This window comes from Carcharodon carcharias, chromosome 23, assembly GCF_017639515.1.
Source record: "Carcharodon carcharias isolate sCarCar2 chromosome 23, sCarCar2.pri, whole genome shotgun sequence".
NCBI classification, from domain to species: Eukaryota; Metazoa; Chordata; class Chondrichthyes; order Lamniformes; family Lamnidae; genus Carcharodon; species Carcharodon carcharias.
The window spans coordinates 36,913,378-36,932,687 of record NC_054489.1 but is presented as its reverse complement, the minus strand read 5'-3'; the positions used below and the strand labels follow the sequence as shown (position 1 = coordinate 36,932,687).

General features: G+C 46.1%; 1 protein-coding gene across 2 annotated transcripts in view; it reads right to left on the bottom strand.

Moving 5' to 3' along the window:
• The window catches only part of LOC121269157 (integrin alpha-8-like), a 154,136-nt gene that overhangs the window by 106,565 nt on the left and 28,261 nt on the right, over nt 1-19,310 (bottom strand). For both annotated transcript variants that reach the window (XM_041173670.1, XM_041173671.1), the window contains exons 4-6: nt 15,894-16,065; nt 4,458-4,507; nt 2,128-2,173 (exon numbers count right to left, since the gene is read on the bottom strand). In XM_041173670.1, coding sequence (XP_041029604.1) covers nt 2,128-2,173; nt 4,458-4,507; nt 15,894-16,065 — 268 coding nt within the window. The remainder of the gene's footprint in view (nt 1-2,127; nt 2,174-4,457; nt 4,508-15,893; nt 16,066-19,310) is intronic.

The window sequence follows — 19,310 nt, the reverse complement described above, 5'->3', positions numbered from 1 at the left end:
TGTCAAGTTACTAATGGGTTTATTTAGTGAAGATAACACAATTCCACCGATAGCCTCTGCTAAAATTCAAAGATGGGTTTTGATTTTGTCGGCATATGAGTACACCTTCTGGATGTGCTTATAGCCAATGCAGATGCCCTCAGTCTTCTTCCTTTGCCAGTTAGCATTACACATATCCCAGTGCCACAAGAAGTTGTATTTGTGCTGAATTTCCTAGACTCCGAGCCAATCTGTGCGAAGCAGATAAGGAATTGGATAAACCAGGATCCAGTTTTATCTAGAGTCTGAGAACAGGTATTGCAAGGATGCTCAAATGCACAAGTCTCTGAAGAGATAAGACTATTTCATGCCCGTAAAACTGAATTCACTTTTCAAGATGCTAGCTTGTGGTGGGAAGCAAGAGTTGTCTTCCCTTCGCAAGGAAGAGAACCACTCTTGACAGAGCTTCAAAGTGCACATCCAGGCATTTTGAAAATGAAGATGCTTGTGTGAAGCATCTGGTGGCCAGGTATAGACAGTATTAAGAAAAAATGGTTAAACACTGCCTCTAGTGTCAGCAACAGCAGAAGATGCCTGTTTCCGCTCCACTACATCCATGGGAGTGGCCTGGTCGATCCTGGGTTAGACTACACATAGACTATGTAGGTCCGTTTTTAGGTACCAAGTTTTTCTAAGTGCATTCTAAATGGATGGATGTGTATGAAGTTGAATCACTGACATCGTGTGCAACTATTGAAAAGCTGCGCTGATGTTTTAGTATACATGGTCTACCAGAAATTATTGTTTCAGATAATGGCATTGCTTTCACTAGTACAGAATTCCAGAGATTCATGAACGTAAATGGGACTAAACATGTCGAAACAGCAGTGTATCATCCTCATCCATTTAGTTAGCAGAAAGAGCAGTGCAAAATTTTAAAACGGGAATGAAGAAGTTATCCGAAGGAATGTTAGAAACACGAATTTCAAGATTTCTTCTCAACTATCACATGACTCCTCATGCAACTACGAGTTCAACACCGTCTGAATTACTAATGAAACATCATCTTCGTACAAGGTTGAGTCTGGTGTTCCCTAACTTAGAGGGGAAGGTAGAGAAATACCAGAGTAATCAGAAAGTGAATCATGATATTCACAGTAAAGATCAAAAATTTACTGTGGGAGAAACAGTTTTTGTGTGAAATTTTGGAACTAGACCTAGAAGGGTTCCTGGTATAATTGTCTCTGAAACAGGACCTTTGTCATTACCAAGTGGAAGTGGAAATCTCGGAATGTCAGGAAATATGTAGATCATCTAAGAAGTAGAGAGACATTCCAACAACCACCTGAAATTGAAGTTTGATCCCTGAGGTGCCAGATCGACATAGAATAGACATACCTGATGTCAATGTTGAAATAAATAATTCTGTACTGCCATTGTCTAAGGATGTCCCTGATACTGCAGTTCCTGAGCAAGTCAATCCAGTGATAGAATCTCAAGTCATAGAGCTGTGTCACTCTACACAAATCAGAAAACCACCTCAAAAACTTAATCTATAATTGCATGAGCTGTATATATTTGTGTATGTTATGGGGGGATTAAGATATTTTTGTAAGTAAGGGATGTTAGACAAAACTAAAGGGAGAGGAATATAGTGATTGTAAGTAAAACTTTTCATACTGTTTTGGGATCATGTGACTAAACAGACAAATCAGCCCTAATCTTAGGGGTGGAGTTTTCTAGTCATGGTTTTGGTACAAGCATGCAACTTCATCAGGAGCTCTGCAAATAAAGTTTACTGTTTCTAACAAGAAACCTGTCCGGTACACCAAGTTTATTACCACCGAACAGACTGGCGACTATTATTTAGAACAGAGAATACTGAGAAGTAATCGGATAGAAAAGATGTTTCCACTTGGTGGTGGAGTCCAAATCGAGAGGCTGTAGATACAGGATAGTCATTAATAAACCCAAGAAGTCAGTACTAGAGCATTTCTTTCACAGAGAGTACTCAGAATGTGAAGCTTGCTGAGCCATCCAGGGAATTTCTCAAATTTTACTCCAAAAGCAAAGTTTTACTTTAAAATATGGTTTCTGTGCCTGTGTTACTGTTTAGAGGGTGGGGGCCCTTAATATTGAGTTCCTTACCTTGCCAAAAGAAGCTGCCGGGTGCTCCCAGTAGTAGTTCTCCTGTCTAAAATAAAAATAATTAAACTCTTACAGCACGTTAATCACTGCTATGTGTGGGAAGCACAGACAATCTGCTACTTTATCTGCTGAGGGTTTATAAATCATCCATTTTGACCCCAGCTGCTTTATTCTGCCAAAGTGTTGAAGGCACATGAAACAATATCAGCTCATTCACAGCACATTCTGGATTGCCTCAGCTTCCTCTGAATCTTCCACGGCCTTATGACGGTCTCACATGTTACTGAACAAAACTCACTGGTGCCTTCAGTAAGGGGAAACGCAGGAAGTCCAGTTGAGATATCATCCGGCCACCCATACATTATTATCATGCCTTGCCAATGAGAAGGTGAATTTGAACACAAGTTGGTCCCAACACACATTATGATGTCATGACATGAATTGAATTCTGGAATTTTATTAGCTGCAGTGCAGCACTGCCATGATGTCTGACTTCACAGAGGGTTTTGATGAAGTTTATGCAGTCTATATTTAAACTGTAGATTCACAGTTTAGTGAATCTACAGGGTTTTACTGCTGAGCTAAATCACCTTAGTCATAAGTTTATCAGTTAAATTGCAGTATAAACGGACCTTCAGTAACACACCTTTGTCTTTGCCTTGTCAATGCAGGGTCCTACAGTAACTATCTTGAGTGTTTTTAAGACCGAGATAGATGGGTTCTTGATTGGTAAGGGGATCAAAGGTTACGGGGAGAAGGTGGAAGAATGGGGTTGAGAAACTTATCAGCCATGATTGAATGGCGGAGCAGACTTGGTGGGCTGAATGGCCTAATTTCTGCTCCTATGTCTTATGGTCTTATGGTCTTATGATCTTATCTGCAAGTGGCTATGTAAATGGTTTATTAATGCTATGTTTTCTCTATCCAATTTTCTCTACCTCTCTCATGACTCAAACTAGTGTCTCGGCTAATTGCTAATTCATCATTATCAAGGCTACTCAGCATGTAGGGCATCACCGATTAACTTGTGATGACAAACCGCCGAACTTTGTTTTGGTTTCTCTCAAGTATGAAACTGGGATTATTTGAACAGTCTTTGTGATGAGTGAATCTTCTCTATTAAGTCTATATCAACCTCTTCTATTAAGTCTATAGGCCCAATAGTTTTCAAGGACTTCCACTTCATTATGTTTCATGGATTATTTCTCCTCCTTGAGATCTCAGTAAGAAAAAGCTACGTACAAAGAGAAACATGGGAATTGTAATCCTTGGGCAAGGGAATGAGCTCTCCTGTAGGAGAATCCACTGCTAGCCTGGTATCTCAGTGCACTGTCCTGCCCTGGTTCATTGCAGATCTTTTTACTGGGCGATTCACTAAAGGTGAACTATTTTTAGTTTTGTCTACTCACAAAAATAATAATCAAAATGTTCTATAATTATCAATGAATTCTTTACTCCCTTCAGATAATTAATTTATTTTTGCTCTTCCGATTGAAATCTTTAATTTGTTTTATTGCCCCTCACCTTAGATCTCCATGGGGGATGTACATTCTCAATCCATGCGGCCCAGGATGATGACCTTTGTCCTGCACCTAGGCTTTAACCAATACTGTTTTACAAAAAATAAGCAGAGTCCCTATTGACATAACAGTGTCAGCCAATGAGTTGGAGCTGGATGGAACTGAGAGCTGGATTCACAGAAAATAGTCCATTTATTTGTCAAACAGCATCTATTTAAACGGTGCATGACAGCAAACAGTCTACAGAGTTTATTTAAAAACAGTCCCTATTAACTATGGCAAACAGAACTGACCAAAACTCCAGCAAAGTGTCCCAAGCAGGACTATTTCTCCAGCAAAATGCAGCAAGTGGAGATAGTTAAACGATGCAAAATAAGTGCAAAAGATCAATCCCAGCCACCTCCACAGCGGGGTCTGTAGATGTGATTAACTGGTGAATTACCTGACCTTCTATTCTAGCCAAAAGTAATAAGGCAGCACATTGTAGGCATGATCCAGTCTTTTGATTCCCCTTACCACAGACTAGAAATGACTGTGAGTTACATTCTTGTATGAATTTCCAGTACATTTGCATCAAATCTATTTCCCTGCTATTTTAATGAAGCTTTTGGCCTGCTTATTAAATTGTTTTGTGCTTCAGTTTAAATAGTGGACAAGAAATTTATTATGAACATGTTGAGTGTTTATGCAATAATGCAGCACAGGGTCATTCCCAAACTCATTTGCGTCAAATCTCCATAAGCAAGATTATTATAAGAACAGAAATTAAAATATTAATAAAATGTAGATCAATGCAAAGTTGAGTATTACCTCCGTGATTGCACTGCTCCATCCTGCTTCACAAAAACGCTGGTCTGGGACTGAGAAATAAAGACCATTGTCATTAATCATTTAGCTCACAGGGCACGATTTCAGAGAACGTGCATTTACAAAACTTCTGTGTTTAATTGTTCGACTGCATTTTAGACAATTCCTGACTCCTCTTAAAGTAGGCCTCACTTCCAGCTGTCACCTCAACTTGCCCTCTTTTTTCTGTCCCCAACTCCATGGGCGGAATCTTCCAGTCCCGCCGATGTCAATGGATTTTTGCCGCATTTTGCGGCCCTGCCTCCGCCACTGGGGCCATGAAATTCCACCCATTTCTTCAGAAGGCTGGCCTTTAATCATTACTTCCCTCTCATTCTTGCTGTTACTTTTATTTTGAATACCTAGCCCTCTCTTTTCACCCCCATTTGTGTTGCTATTTTTTTTGATTATCAGTCCTTTCTGCTCTATGGGCAGGATTTTCAATGATCTGTGGGGGTGAGCTGCCCGGCTTTGACAACAGTGCCCCCAGACGGTGTGTCAGACTTCTGATGCTTCCAGAATGCTGCTATTTGCAAAGCGAGGACATGAGCCGGGTTCGAGGGGAAGGGTGGAGATGAGCTGGCAACCTGCTTCCCTCCAATTGACTGACCGTTAAGGTCATTGAAGAGCTTGTTAATGGCCTGGAGAGGGTCTTAAGGGGATTTTCAAAGTGGTCAGCGTGAAGAGGGAATGGTCTGCAGCAGGTTAGTGGACACCTGTTGGGAGCACTGCAGGGAGCCATGAAACGATAGTGCAGCTGAATTAAAATGTTGAGAAAAATGTAAAGAATGAAAGCAGACAAAATGAAAACACAGCTGGTGGGATCCAATTTAGCTGCCTGGAGGCAGTTTCCTAATGACAGCAGTGCTCCAAGCAGGCTTAGAGGCCCTCTCTGCCTGCCTGGGTGAAGCAGCAGCTGTCGGCCACTCGCTATGGGGATTCCCTTCCCACAGCACTGATCTGGATGCAAAAAACATTTTTTTTTTAATTTCAGCTTTGTAAAAGTTGCAGAGAGGGAGCCTCCATTTTGAAATGTCCACCCCCTCACATCGCTATCACAGGCTGCTGCTGCTTTCAGGCTGGAAGGCCTCTGATTGGCACTTCAGCTTCAAGGGACTTTCTACCTTTCTTAATTGAATATCAATCCCATCCTCTGGTCGTTCAGTGACCATTGAGTGGGCAGTATCTTATGCTCTTCCTGGTGGTGAGTTTGGAGGTGGGGGCATTTAATTGGGCAGAATGGTGGCAGGTGGGAACCCCATCACCTTCCCACTATCATTCTAATTAAGTCTGTGGGAAGGCCCATGGACGGCCTTCCCACCCTGCTGCTAATTGAGGCCCTTAAGGGGCATTAATGCCTAATTAAAGGGCTGCTTCTGTTGCTGCTGGTATTAACCCAGCAGAGGGTTGGCCTGATATGAAAACCTATGTGGGTTGCTTGTTGTCTCTTGGGGTGATCTGTTCTTTGATTCAACAAAAATGTACCAATCATATGACAAGGATTAGTAAAACAATAATGATGGTTCATTATTTGAAGCTAAGACGATATACCTACAATATACACTGAGAGACTGAGGCATGTTTGACCTCCGTAACTGCTGCTGTGTACTGAGTACAGAGTCACGGGATTAATGCATCCTGAGCAGAGTTATCTGCCTGTTGGGTGGGTGAGCCCGACCCAATCTCTGGCGGGCGGGGAGCCGATCCCCGCCGGAGAAGCGGGCCCCACCGCCATTTTATGTGGGCGGGCCAGTGTCGCATGAGATGGGACATGTTCATAATTTACATAATAAGTTTATTAAACTTTTTAAAAGCCTACATGAAACCTTATCCCGCCGCTGGATGAGGTGTCATGTTTTTTCTATTCCCCGCCGGGGTTCCTGGCTGACCCGCCAGCCTTACGGTTGGACGGGCAGGTCCTTTAATTGTATAATTGATCCTGTCAATAGCCTCAATTGGCCACTGACAGGTCGGCGGGGGTTCCGCCCGACATCATCCCGTGACATTTTACGCCCCCTGCTCGCTGACGGCAAAATTCTGCCCCCTGTGTCGAGGTGATAGTGATTGACAGCAGTTTAAGATATGCACCCTTAAAGTTACAAGTACATCATATGACAACATCCCCCTTTTCTCTAAACTAGACGTTTACCCTTCAAGAATCAAACTATTTACATAACAGCTGAAGAAATTAACATTGTGTCTGAATATAGCATGACACAAAGCAATAAATTTACAAGTCTCTGAAATGTGTTGGTATTTTGCCTCTCCATCCAGACTTTGTTACTATGATCTTGGTTAGTGGCTGTTGTATTTGTTCAGAATGCTGTTTGTTGATAGGAGAGTAATGTTTGTCTTATGTCTTAGACCAAAGACAGGATTTTAGGGTCACCAGGCAGGCGGGCCCGGGACCAGGCGGGAAACAGCCCACTGCCTACGATCGCCCCCTGACCCCTGGCCAATTAACGGGCATCCAGCGTGAAACGGGCGCTGAAACGCTGAGCGCTGCCGGGGGTGGGGGCGGGAGGAGTGCGAGCGCAAAATTCAGCCTATGCGCACTGGAAACTCCCTGAAGGCAGGGAGCTGCCTCAAGGAGCTGAAGAATATTCAAATCAAAATTAAAGATTTAGAAAATCGGAAGAACCTGTCCCCGCACAGCTCTTACTCACATGAACATAATGAAAACTATGTGAAAATATTTTTACTTTTTAAAATTAATGTCAGAAACCCCATCCTGCCCGTGGATGCAAAGGCCGTCTGGACGATTCACCTGCTCGCCAACTGTGAGGTCAGACCGGCAGCGAAAAATAGCTTTAAATTAATCGATCAATGGCTTTAATAAGCCTCTTAATTGTCAGCGGGCGCACTGCCGTCTCTTGCGCGTGTCCGCTTGCTTGACATCATCGCGCGCTATTTTACTCTCTCAGTCGGGTTGGGCGCGTGCCCGCCTTTGGGGTGTAAAATCCTGCCCCGTGTTCTGCTCGCAGTGGGATTATTTGCTGTTTCAGGTTGTGATATTGTTCTGGACTGGCATCTGTTTAGTCGAACTGTCAAGCCATTTGGCGATCTTACTTGAAACAATCTTGGTTGTGGACGGACGCTGACAATTTCTGCTGGATTTCATGTGCCAGCAGTTGGCTGTTGTACTCAAACTTTTTGTCCAACGTTGAGGTTGGGTAATTCATTACCTGCATGCCAATCATGGGCACTTTTTATCTTCCCCAATTTCCCCATTAACGCATCTTGTACCCATGGGGGAATAGATGAGTGGTAACTGGGGATTGTTGTCTGCACTTGTTTGCCGAATAGTCATTCCGCATTGGTTCCGCAGTACGATGAAGTTTGCAAGTTTGCATTGGGTATACATATTCGGTTCCAACCGTGCCACGTAGCCTGTCGGCTGATGATCTGTGTGGCAGAGTTAGGCATTCCTCTCCCGGTGTAAGCACAGGGTTTCCAATGGTGGTGGTCTGTGGTCCTTGTCATTGCCTTGATGATACCATGGATGGTGACCAAGGACAGGTCTCTGCGTGTCAGTGGGGCCTACAATCAGCAGACACATGGTGTCCACAACACAAAATATCTGGAGTGACATGGGTGAGCTTTTGTAGTGACAGTTGAGTGTAATGGATCCCAGGGACAGAATCTCTGAGCCATTGTACACGGTGAGGTTGGCACTGGTTGTTTGAATCATTACTTGCCACCTCTATGGGTACATACTTTTCAGTGTATGAAGTGGAAGGCTGTTTGCACCTGCACCAGTATCCAGTTTAGCAACAATTTGTGATGTTCCTGCATCTGTGGGCATATAATCTCTATGGTGGCAAAGGCTTCTGTTGCTATCACTGTGCCAATACATTATTTGATGTTCACCATGCTGAATAGCTGCATACTTTGTATATCAATAGTGTAGTTATCCTCATCATCTGACCTTATAGCTTGACTAGACATTCCATAGATTGGGTGATGTCTGTTATGTTCTCTTGGTTGATTGAAATGCTCTGCCTGTCTGGCCTCCAGTTGTTGCTTGTCATGTGGAACCACTTGTTCTGGCTCTTGCTTTCTGCATTGGTGCTTCCAGGGTCCTCTGGTGTCACATGCCTTGCATACATCAATAAATAGGACAATTTCTGTGTGCATACATTTGAGGCTGTACCACCCGCATTGCTTACCAGTCTTGCCTATTTTGACTAACATGTGGTTGAATTCTGCATAGCCTGTAGACTCTGTCCACCTAATAGTGTGGCTTTATACTTGTGCCCACTTTGCAGTAGTGGTTCCATGCTGTAACCTTTGGGTTGGTCAAGAGGTCCTCCCCCCTCATATCTGCCCAGGCACCTCTCCCTCATATACCTGCCTGGACCCCTCCTCAGCCTCATACCTGCCCGATTCCCTCCTTCTCCTCAGGATTGACCAGACACCCCTCCCTCTCACACCTGCCCAGACCCCTTCTTCCCATCAGGCTTGCCTGATACCCTCTTCAATTCATAGCTGGAACATGCACTGGACTAGCCATACAAATACTGTGTCTACAAGAGCTAGGAATCTTGTGATGAGTAACCCACCTCCTGACTCCCCAAAGCCTGTCCACCATCTACAAGGCAAAAGTCAGGACTGTCATGGAATATTCCCCACTTGCCTGGATGAGTGCAGCTCCCACAACACTCAAAAAGCTTGATACCATCTAGGACAAAGCAGCCCTCTTGATTGGCAACACATCCACAAACATTCAGACTCTCCACCACCGACGCACAGTAGCAGCAGTGTGTACCATCTACAAAAAGCACTGCAGGAATTCACCAAGGCTTCTTAGACAGCTCCTTCCAAATCCACGACCACTACCATCTAGAAGGACAAGGGCAGCAGATAGATGGGAACATCACTACCGGGAAGTTCCCCTCCAAGTTACACACCATCCTGACTTGGAAATATATCGCTGTTCCTTCACTGTCACTGGATCAAAACACTGGAACTCCCTTCCTAACAGCACAGTGGGTGTACCTACACCACATGGACTGCAGCGGTAAAAGAAGGCAGCTCACCACCACCTTCTGAAGGGCAATTAGGCATGGGCAATAAGCACGGGCCCAGCCAGTGAAGCCCACATCCTGTGAATTAATAAAAATAAAAACCTGCCTGGACCCCTTCTGCCCCTCAGGCTTGCCCAGATACTTCTTCCCACTTAGGCCTCCCTGGATTTCCCTACCTCTCATACTATCTGGACATCCCACCCCCTCAGGCCTGCCAGACCTCCCTTGGTCCTGTGATGAATTTGAACCCTCGATTTGGGCCTGAGATTGCTGCTGCTGCCGGAACCGGCTTCAATTGCCCACCTGCTGAGAGTGGGGCCTGAGTGCCGCCACCAGCCCCTCACCCTGCTGCCAGACATCTACCTCCTGGGAACCTTCCCCAGACACACACACCACCACAGCACCCCACCCCTCCCGGACCCGTCAACATGAACGTCCAATCTGCTGAAGCTGGACTACTACCAGAAAAGAATGCCAGCCTCTGCCCCTGCTTCCTCTACTCCCTTGTGGCTGAGTGGGCTCAGGACTGTGCTCAGGACTAGGCTCAGGATTGCACATACACATTCTGCTTGCTCAGGATTGCACATGCACATTCTGCTGGCTCTGGACTGTGCATGCACATTCTGCTGGTTCTGGACTGCGCATGCGCATTCTGCTGGCTCTGGACTGTGCATGTGCACTCTGCTGGCTCTGGACTGCGCATGTGTACTGTGCTGGTTCTGGACTGCGCATGCACAGCAACAGAGTGCACATGCACAGACACAAAACATGCTTGGGCACCAGCAAGAGAAAACCTTGAGCAGCTTCCTCAGTGGCTGGCCAGTGAAATCCAGTGTCCCAGGAAGCCCACACCTTGGTCTTGGGACAGAAACTCCAGGACGATCCCAGAAAACCCAGGAGACTTGTCACCCTGGTCTAATGTCACATCCAAAAGAGGGCATCTCACCCCCTAAGTAATGCTTTTTTTTTGCAAAAATATACTTTATTCATAAATCTTCAACAACATTTCAAACCATTTCAAAATCACATCACAAAAATACAATCAGGTTCAACTTTTACAACATGAATCACAAGGTGTATCAGTACAGACAATGAATATTACAATCATTGGCAGACATTCATTTTAATCTGTACATCCCGAGGGGCTCTCAACAGTTCCCAGCTCCTCGGTGCCCTATGGCAGAAAGGTCTTAGGCAGCGACCCTTCCCCATTGCGCCTTTGCGGCAGCTGCCCCAAGCTTAACTGTGTCCCTCAGCACATAGTCCTGGACCTTGGAATGTGCCAGTCTGCAACACTTGGTTGGGGACAACTCTTTGCGCTAGAAGACCAACAAGTTTCGGGCTGACCAAAGAGCGTCTTTCACCGAGTTGATGATCCTCCAGCTGCAGTTGATTTTTGTCTCGGTGTGTGTCCCTGGGAACAGCCCGTAGAGCACAGAGTCCTGTGTCACAGAACTGCTCGGGATGAACCTCAACAGAAACCACTGCATCTCTCTCCAGACCTTCTTTGCAAAGGCACAATCTACAGGGAGGTGAACAATGGTCTCTTCCCCACCACAGCCACCTCGAGGGCAACGTGCAGAGGGGGTGAGACTCCTGGTGTGTAGGAAGGATCTGATGGGGAGGGCCTTTCTCACCACCAGCCAAGCTACGTCTTGGTGCTTGTTGGAAAGTTCTGGTGATGAGGCATTCTCCCAAATGATTTTGTCAGTCTGCTTGGGGAACCATCCCACCAGGTCCACCTTCTCCTTTTCCCTCAGGGCCTTTAAGACGTTACGTGCCGACCACTGCCTGATGGACATGTGGTCAAAGCTGTTTCTCTGCATAAATCTTTTCACGAGGGACAGGTTGTACGGCACAGTCCATCTACTTGGAGCGTTCCACGGCATCGTGGCCAGACCCATCCTTCGCAACACTGGGGACAGGTAGAATCTCAGCATGTAGTGACACTTGGTGTTTGCCTACTTAGGGTCTACGCACCGCTTGATGCAGCCGCACATAAAGGTGGCCATCAGTATGAGGGCGATGTTGGGCACGTTTTTTCCCTCTTTATCTAGAGGCTTGTACATCGCGTCCCTGCGGACACGATCCATTTTCGACCTCCAGATAAAGCGGAGATGGTTCGGGTGATCGCCACCATGCAGGAGTGTGGAATGGGCCAGACCTGCGCCACGTACAGCAACAGCGAGAGTGCCTCACACCTGATGACCAGGTTCTTACCCGCAATGGAGAGGGAGCGTCGCTCCCACATGCCCAGTTTCCTTTTCACCATAGACACTCGCTCCTTCCAGTTTCTAACGCGTGCCCTGGTCCCTCCGAACCATATCCCCAGCACCTTCAGGCCGTCAGCCCTGACAGTGAAGGGGACAAAGGATCGGTCAGCCCACTTCCCAAAGAACATGGCCTCGCTCTTCCCATGATTTACCTTGGCTCCCGAGGCCAGTTCAAACTGGTTGCAGATGGGGATCAGTCTGTGCACCGACAGGGGATCTGAGCAGGAAACGGCAACATCGTCCATGTACAGGGAGGCTTTGACCTGAGTGCCTCCACTGCCTGGGATCGTCACTCCTCTTATGCCTGATCCTTCCTGATGGACTCAGCAAAGGGTTCTATGCAACACACGAAAATAACAGGTGAGGGAGGGCAGCCCTGCCTGACTCCAGATTTAATCGGAAAGCTATCTGATTCCCACCCATTGATTGAGACTGCACTACTGATGTTAGTGTAGAGCAGTTGGATCCAATTGTGAATTCCCTCCCCAAACCCCATTTTGGAGAGCACATCCACCATATAGGTGTGCGATATTCTGTCAAAGGCCTTCTCCTGATCCAGGCTGATGAGGCAGGTATCCACACCCCTGTCCTGTACATAGGCAATCGTATCCCTGAGCAGCACGAGGCTGTCAGAGATCTTCCTGCCCGGCACAGTGCAGGTCTGGTCAGGGTGGATCACCAATTCCAGAGCGGATTTGACCCGATTGGCAATGACCTTGGACAGAATTTTATAGTCCATATTCAACAGTGAAATGGGTCGCCAATTTCTAATTTCCTCCCTTTCCCCCTTGTGCTTGTAGATGAGGGTGATAATGCCTTTCCTCATGGATTCTGACATACTGCTGGCCAGGAGCATACTCTCGTACACTTCTAGCAGGTCTGGGCCGATCCAGTCCCACAGTGCCGAATACAACTCCGCCGGCAAGCCGTCGCTTCCAGGAGTTTTACTCTTCTCGAAGGACTCAAGGACCTTAGTCAGTTCGTCAGAAGTTAGCGGTTTATCCAGGCTCTCCCGTGTACTGTCATCTAAGACCTCTGTGATAGAGGACAGGAAGGACTGGGAGGCCGTGCTGTCTGTGGGCTTCACATCATATAATCCAGCATAAAAGGATTTGCTGATCCTCAAAATGTCGGACTGCGATGACTTTACTGAGCCATCTTCTTCCTTCAGGCTGCTGATCACAGAGCTCTCTCTGTGTACCTTTTGGAAGAAGAAACGTGAGCACGTCTCATCCTGCTCCACGGAGCAGGCTCTGGAACGGAAGATGATCTTGGAGGCCTCAGAGGCAAAAAGCGAGGCTTGCCGGCTCTTCACCTCATGGAGTTCCTCCTTGACATCGACACCCATCGACTGCAGCCGGAGCAGATTCTGCATGTTTTTCTGGAGTCGGGACATTTCCCTCTGTTCCTTTCTAGCTTTCTGGGTGCCTTTGAGGATGAAAAACCTCTTGATATTTCCCTTGATCGCTTCCCACCAGTGTGTCAGTGACTCAAAGTGGCGTTTCACGGTTCTCCAACCTTTGTAATCCCTCTTGAGCTCCTCAATGTTCTCTGGGGTCAGCAGTTGCACGTTTAGCTTCCATGCCCCCCTGCCCACTCTCTGGTCCTTCTCTAAGTCGCAGTCAGCCAGTAGGAGGCAGTGGTCAGAGAAGAACATGGGCTTGACGTCGGTGGATCTGACTGCGAATGCACGGGAGACAAACAGGAAATCTATCCTGGAACAGACGGACCCGTCAGGCCGCGACCAGATGTATCTACGTTGCGCTCCATCTGCAGGGTTGCTGAAGATGGCGCGCAGCTTGGCATCCTTTACTGTTTCCATCAGGGATCTGGACGTAGTGTCCAATCTGCTTTTGGCCCTGCCGGATCATCCAGCCGCATCGATGATGAAGTTGAAGTCACCGCCCAGAATGACCGGCCTTGAGGTCGCCAGCAGCAGTGGGAGCTGCTGAAAAACCTCCGGCCACTCGGCCTTTTGTGACGGGGCGTAGATGTTAATTAACCGGAGTGGAGCATTCTTGTACATTACGTCTGCTAAGAGGAGACGCCCGCCCACCACCTCCTTAACCTGAGAGACGGTGAAGCTGCCTCCCCGCAGCAGAATCCCCAGGCCGGAGGAATGAGAGTTGTTTCCTCCCCACCAGATCGATGGCCCATGGGACCACCATCGTGACCATTGCCTGTAGGAGCTGAGGTGCGGTATCACACACTCCTGCAGAAACAACAGGTCAGCTTTGACATTGGCAAGGTAATCCAAGGTCGTAACACATCGCGTAGTAGATTTAATGCTACGCACATTTATGGATACAATCTTTACAAGCATTTAGTCTCTTACCAAACCTGTTGTCTCTGAGAGTTCCAGACCATTGGTCTGCTCATCCATGCCCGTGGTGTGCTCAAATTGCTTCACTTTGGATGGGCTGAGGAAAGCGTCCTGAACCTCCCCATTGGCGGTGTTCTGCTCGGGTGGCATCTGGGGGTCCGTGCAGAGAGCGGGGTTTGAAATGTCCTCTGTTGGAGAAGCTTCTCCAATCCTCTCCCCCTCTGGGGCGTTGCTGCTCCCAGCTTCCCGGAGCTGGTGTGCGCTGAGCGCCTCACTGCTCCCAGATCCCTGTGGCTGTGGTACACTGGCCCCTTCGGGTTGTGGGCAAAATTGGGGTGCGCTGGTCTCCTCATTGTCTCCAATGTTCTGGAGCACGGGTGTCTCGTCCTCCAACTCCCTAGCATTTTGCTGCTTCTTCTGTCAGCGCCGCCCTGGCCCTTCTTCGTCCGAAGAGCTGCTGCTCTTGTTATCCGTGTTGGATGGGAGATGCCTCTTGCCTCTTTTCTGGGAAGTGGCTTGGTTTCTTCTTAGCCCCTTCTTCCTTTTGGCTCTCTTCACCAGCTGCCACTCCCCCTGCTGCTTTCCCACTGCTGCCTCCTCCTCCTCCATTGATTCGCTCTCCTGAGGAGTGGGAGGTTGAGGGGGCAGTGTTGTTGATTGGCTTTCTGTTGCCCCAATCTTTTCCTCCACCTTATCTCTCTCTGTGTCCTCCTTTGTTCTCCCTAGGGGCCTTGGTGGTTGGAGTGACACGAGGCATTTCTTCTGCTTCCCCCTTGTTGGCTTTGGCTGCCTGTTCATAAGTACAGCAACGTTTGGGGCAGGTCTTGTAGAGGTGACTTGCCTTGCCACACAGATTGCAGCACTTAGCCTGTTTACAGTCTTTTGTCTGGTGCCCTTCCTGTTTGCAGTTCACCCCCTAAGTAATGCACTGAAGTTTTGGACAAGATTAGACGTTCAAGTCCTGGAGTAAGGAGCCCAGACTGAGAAGTGAAAGTGTAACTATTTTGATACACCTTTAAGTGGGTGTGGTTATGTTTTCTGTACACTAGAGGGGAACTGATGCAATGTATCATGTGACTTAGACTCAGCTTCACTCTGCTGTGAGGGAGTAACCAGATGGGACACGCGTTGGGACTCCAATTCCTAGTGCTACCGACCCCTCTTCTCCTTAATAAATGAATATATATATATATATAGGTGTGGTAACCAATCCCTTGCATGTGACTGGTGCCTTAATGTTTATTTGTTAATAAGCACAAGGAGGAGAAAACACAACAGTCACCACTGGACCAAACTAACAAGGCTGCACTTGGCCTCACCAAATAGGAACTTGCAACTTCATCCAGATTTGCATGTGATTGCAACATCTATTTTATTAAAAAGAATGATAAAAGATTTAGAGTCTGGGAGTAGTCTCTGATTCTGCACCAAAGGGGGTGGGAGGGGGTAAAATTGGTTAATGGAAGCAGCACGAAACAGGCTTCGCAAGGAACCAGTTTTGGCTTGGAAAATATTGCTAAGATTTTTAGTTTCAAACCAATTCAAAGCAACACTGAGCAAAGGAGACAAAATCCCAAAAAGAGTTTCAACTATCGTTCTGTGAACTTTAGTAGAAAGACTGGGTGTGGTGAAAAATAGATTGTCGTTTTGCAGAGAGCTCATACCATGCTGTTAGATTGGACCAGATCACCTCTCAAGATTTTACACACTCTTGCAGCTTTCAAACTTTTGAACTTTTTCTAAAGTCTCATCGTTTTTATGCAGGACGTTCTCTTACCGTTTTGCTTAACCTGAAATTCCAAAATACTGGAGCGACAGGGTGAATATTCTGCATAGATGCTGAAGTTTTGAACCGCTATTAGACATGTGCCCACCGGCGTTTTTCCACCAGTCTCTTTTGACGTTCCATGGCCCTGTGAATATTTCCAGTGATACATAGGTGCACAGGCCTGCAGATTGAACACAGACAGCAAGTGTTGACCACTCATGGCAGAAGTGTGTTGTCACTGACAGCATTGACTGCTTTGATAATTTTTTATTTTTAAAATAATGCTTTTCTAAACAAGTATCACCAACGTGTCTGATCCTTTCCTCACTAAACACCCACACTCATGTTTCAATTTGATCTCGGAAGGTGGGAAATTGTGACAAGGCCCACATGAGCCTTCCTCACCCACTCCAAGAAGATGGTGGGGGATCTTGCCCTAATACCACTGCTGTCCTTGTGCTGATTGTCGGGGTTGGGGAGGAAATCCAAGATTTTGACCCCACATCCATGCAAAGGTAATTGTAGATATTGAGTTGGCCACTGGACAGGAATGGGAATCCTGACTGATTTTCACCTCCACAGATGCCTTGGCTGAGGGTTAGCTCAGTGAAAATAGACCAGGATATCGTGTCAGTCACCTCTCTGGACTGAATGGCTTAGCCAACCTCTGCTGTTACCAATTAAAGGCACTGAAGGAGCACAATATCCTTTTAAAGTGCAAGTGTTGCAAATAATGATTTTTCATGACACAGATACCAAAATACCTCAGTGGCCAACTTTAAAAGTCCTAACAAGCCCATGAATTCCCAAAATCCACAGTCAAAAGCAGGTTCTTTACAGGTAATGTCTTGCAATCCCTCAAATGTAAGTTTTTGAACTCCCTCCATGGTGTAGCAGGCAGAGATACTGCATGGGCTTATACTGAACTCTCCCGTCCCATGGTTCAATGTCATGATTTATACTGAGTTACATCAGGCTTGCAGCAATGAAGTAGGCCATTCAGCCCCAATGATCTATGCCAGTGGTAATGTTTCACATGAATTTCCTTCCACTTTTATTTATCTAACCCTATGAGAACTTATTCTTCTACTCCTTTCTTCCTCTCGCTTATTTAGTTTTCCCTTCATTGCACCTATCTTATTTGCCTCATCTATTCCCTGTGGTAATGAGTTCCATATGTTAACCACTCCTTGGGTACAGAATTCCGCATTGGACTTATTACTGACGATCTTGCATTTATGACCTGTAAACAAATGTATTTATTGCACTGATCTCACCTGCAATGTCAACTAAGACTGATTTAACCAGCTGGGAGATGAGAGAAAAATCAAGCAGGGGTCCCATTATCAGTCATTATTCCGCAGCTTTTTGCTGGAATGGGCTCAACTGTGTTGCCTTGCCCTATCAAGTAACCAACTAACACACAATTGCCGGATTCTCATATTAATGGTATCCAGTTGAATAAGGAAGCAGAGGGCAGGCAGCAATGTAAACTGTACCCCAGCAAGGGTCAGTAGAAGGGGAAGCATAATTAGTGAAACAAAATGGAAAAAAAAACTTACGTTATTCAAGTATCTGCTTTGTTCGATAATTAGTCATCTAAATTTGGTGTGGAGTTTACATTTGCCACTTAACTCAGCATTTCAGGACTCCAATCAGTGCATCGCCAGTAGCCTCCCTTGAGCAAACTAATGACCTGAAGAAGGCAGGGTAAACATTTATTCATCGGAGAACTATTGAATATTAAAGAGTCCCTGTCAATAAGCCCAAAGGTATTAACTATTAAGTAGAAGGCTGTGGGAGAATTTTTGTCCCAGTATGGGGGTGAGAACGGGAATGGGTGGGCAGATAATTTTGTGCCACCAACAACACGATGGTTTGCCGGTACCATCCTCTCTCTGAGCCATTTTCCATGAGGTGGATTCAGGGTGGTGGGGCTACCCCGTCTGCATGTGGCAGGAAGACAATCAAGGCAGGTTAAAAGACAATTATCAGAAGATGAATGGAATTTTCCAGTCAGCCTGTGGGTCCCACAATAGCCTTGGGAACAGGGCAGCTACCTGGATGCGGCCTTGGAAGGTCAGCAGTCCTATCCAGCTTTGAGGCTCTCCCCACCTACCTGGTTACAGCTACAGCCATGGACCACCCTCTGGAGACGTTCCCCCTCTACAGTGGTGGCCTGGCAGCTGTGGCTGTTTTTCAATTCAATAGATTTTAAAATGTTGAAACGGTGCTTCAAGATGGAGACCTCCTCTCTCTCCTCAGCTTCAATGCCAGGTTGGAGCTTCTTCCATCTTGGTGCGCTTTCCATTGACTCTCCCAGCTTTGAGAATTCATTCACCATGCTTAATTGTGACCTCTGGGCAATAATTGGTCAATTCATGGAAAATCACTGCCGGGTGACTGTTCCCCAAACAGTAAAGAGTTGGGACCCCAATTTGACCCTGACATTGGGGTTCTGATCTAAAAAGCAAAATCCTACCCAATACTTGCATTTAGATCAAAGATACAATGATTATTTAAAAATAAAACTACAACTTTCATTTATATAGCACCTTTAAGATTGGAATAAGTCCTTAATGGCACTTCATAAGGGTGTTATCAAACAAATTTTGACACTGAGCATGATAAGGAGATATTAATCCAGATGATCAAAAGCTTGGTCAAAGAGGCAGGTTCTAAGTAGAGAGGCAGGGATAGTTAGGAAGGGAATTCCAGAGCTTATGGACCTAGGCAACTGAAGGCATAGCCACCAATGGTGGAGGGGAGGAAATTGGGAAAGCGCAAGAGGCCAGGACTGGAGGAACATATCTCAGAGGAGTGTATTACTAGAAGAAGGTGCAAAGTTTGGGGAGGATGGCACCATGGATTTGAAAACAAGAGTAAGAATTTTAAAAATTAAGGTGTTGCTGGACTAGAGCCAATGTAGGCCAAGGAGTACAGGGGTGATAGGTGAATGGGACTTGGGTGAGTTAGGACATGGTTAATGTTGTATTTTTATTATGATGTAAAGGAACCAATCACTCATGAGGGATTGGGTAAACACATGGTGGGTTATTTTATTGAGACTAGGCAAATGAGAACAGAAATACATGGATGGAAAACTTGAAGATAGCAGGAATTCATGTGTGTGCTCTGCTGAAAAGCAAAGTGAAACTAAAGCTGGTTTGCAGGACACACTTTCCTACTAGTGATGTCATGGTGCAATTCCTTAAAGGCATATTACAACACCCCCCTTTCTTTTTAAATATGTTTTTGCCCTTTCCAAAGATGTATAACTATTTACAACACATGTTCATGTTTAGCTACCATTGCATACATGTATAGAGCTGATGAATCTGCGAGTCTCTAAGGCATAGAGGTAATCTGCTGGTTCGCTCAGATCTCATAATAGTAACCTTGTCTGGACGTGTGTGTTTAATTGCT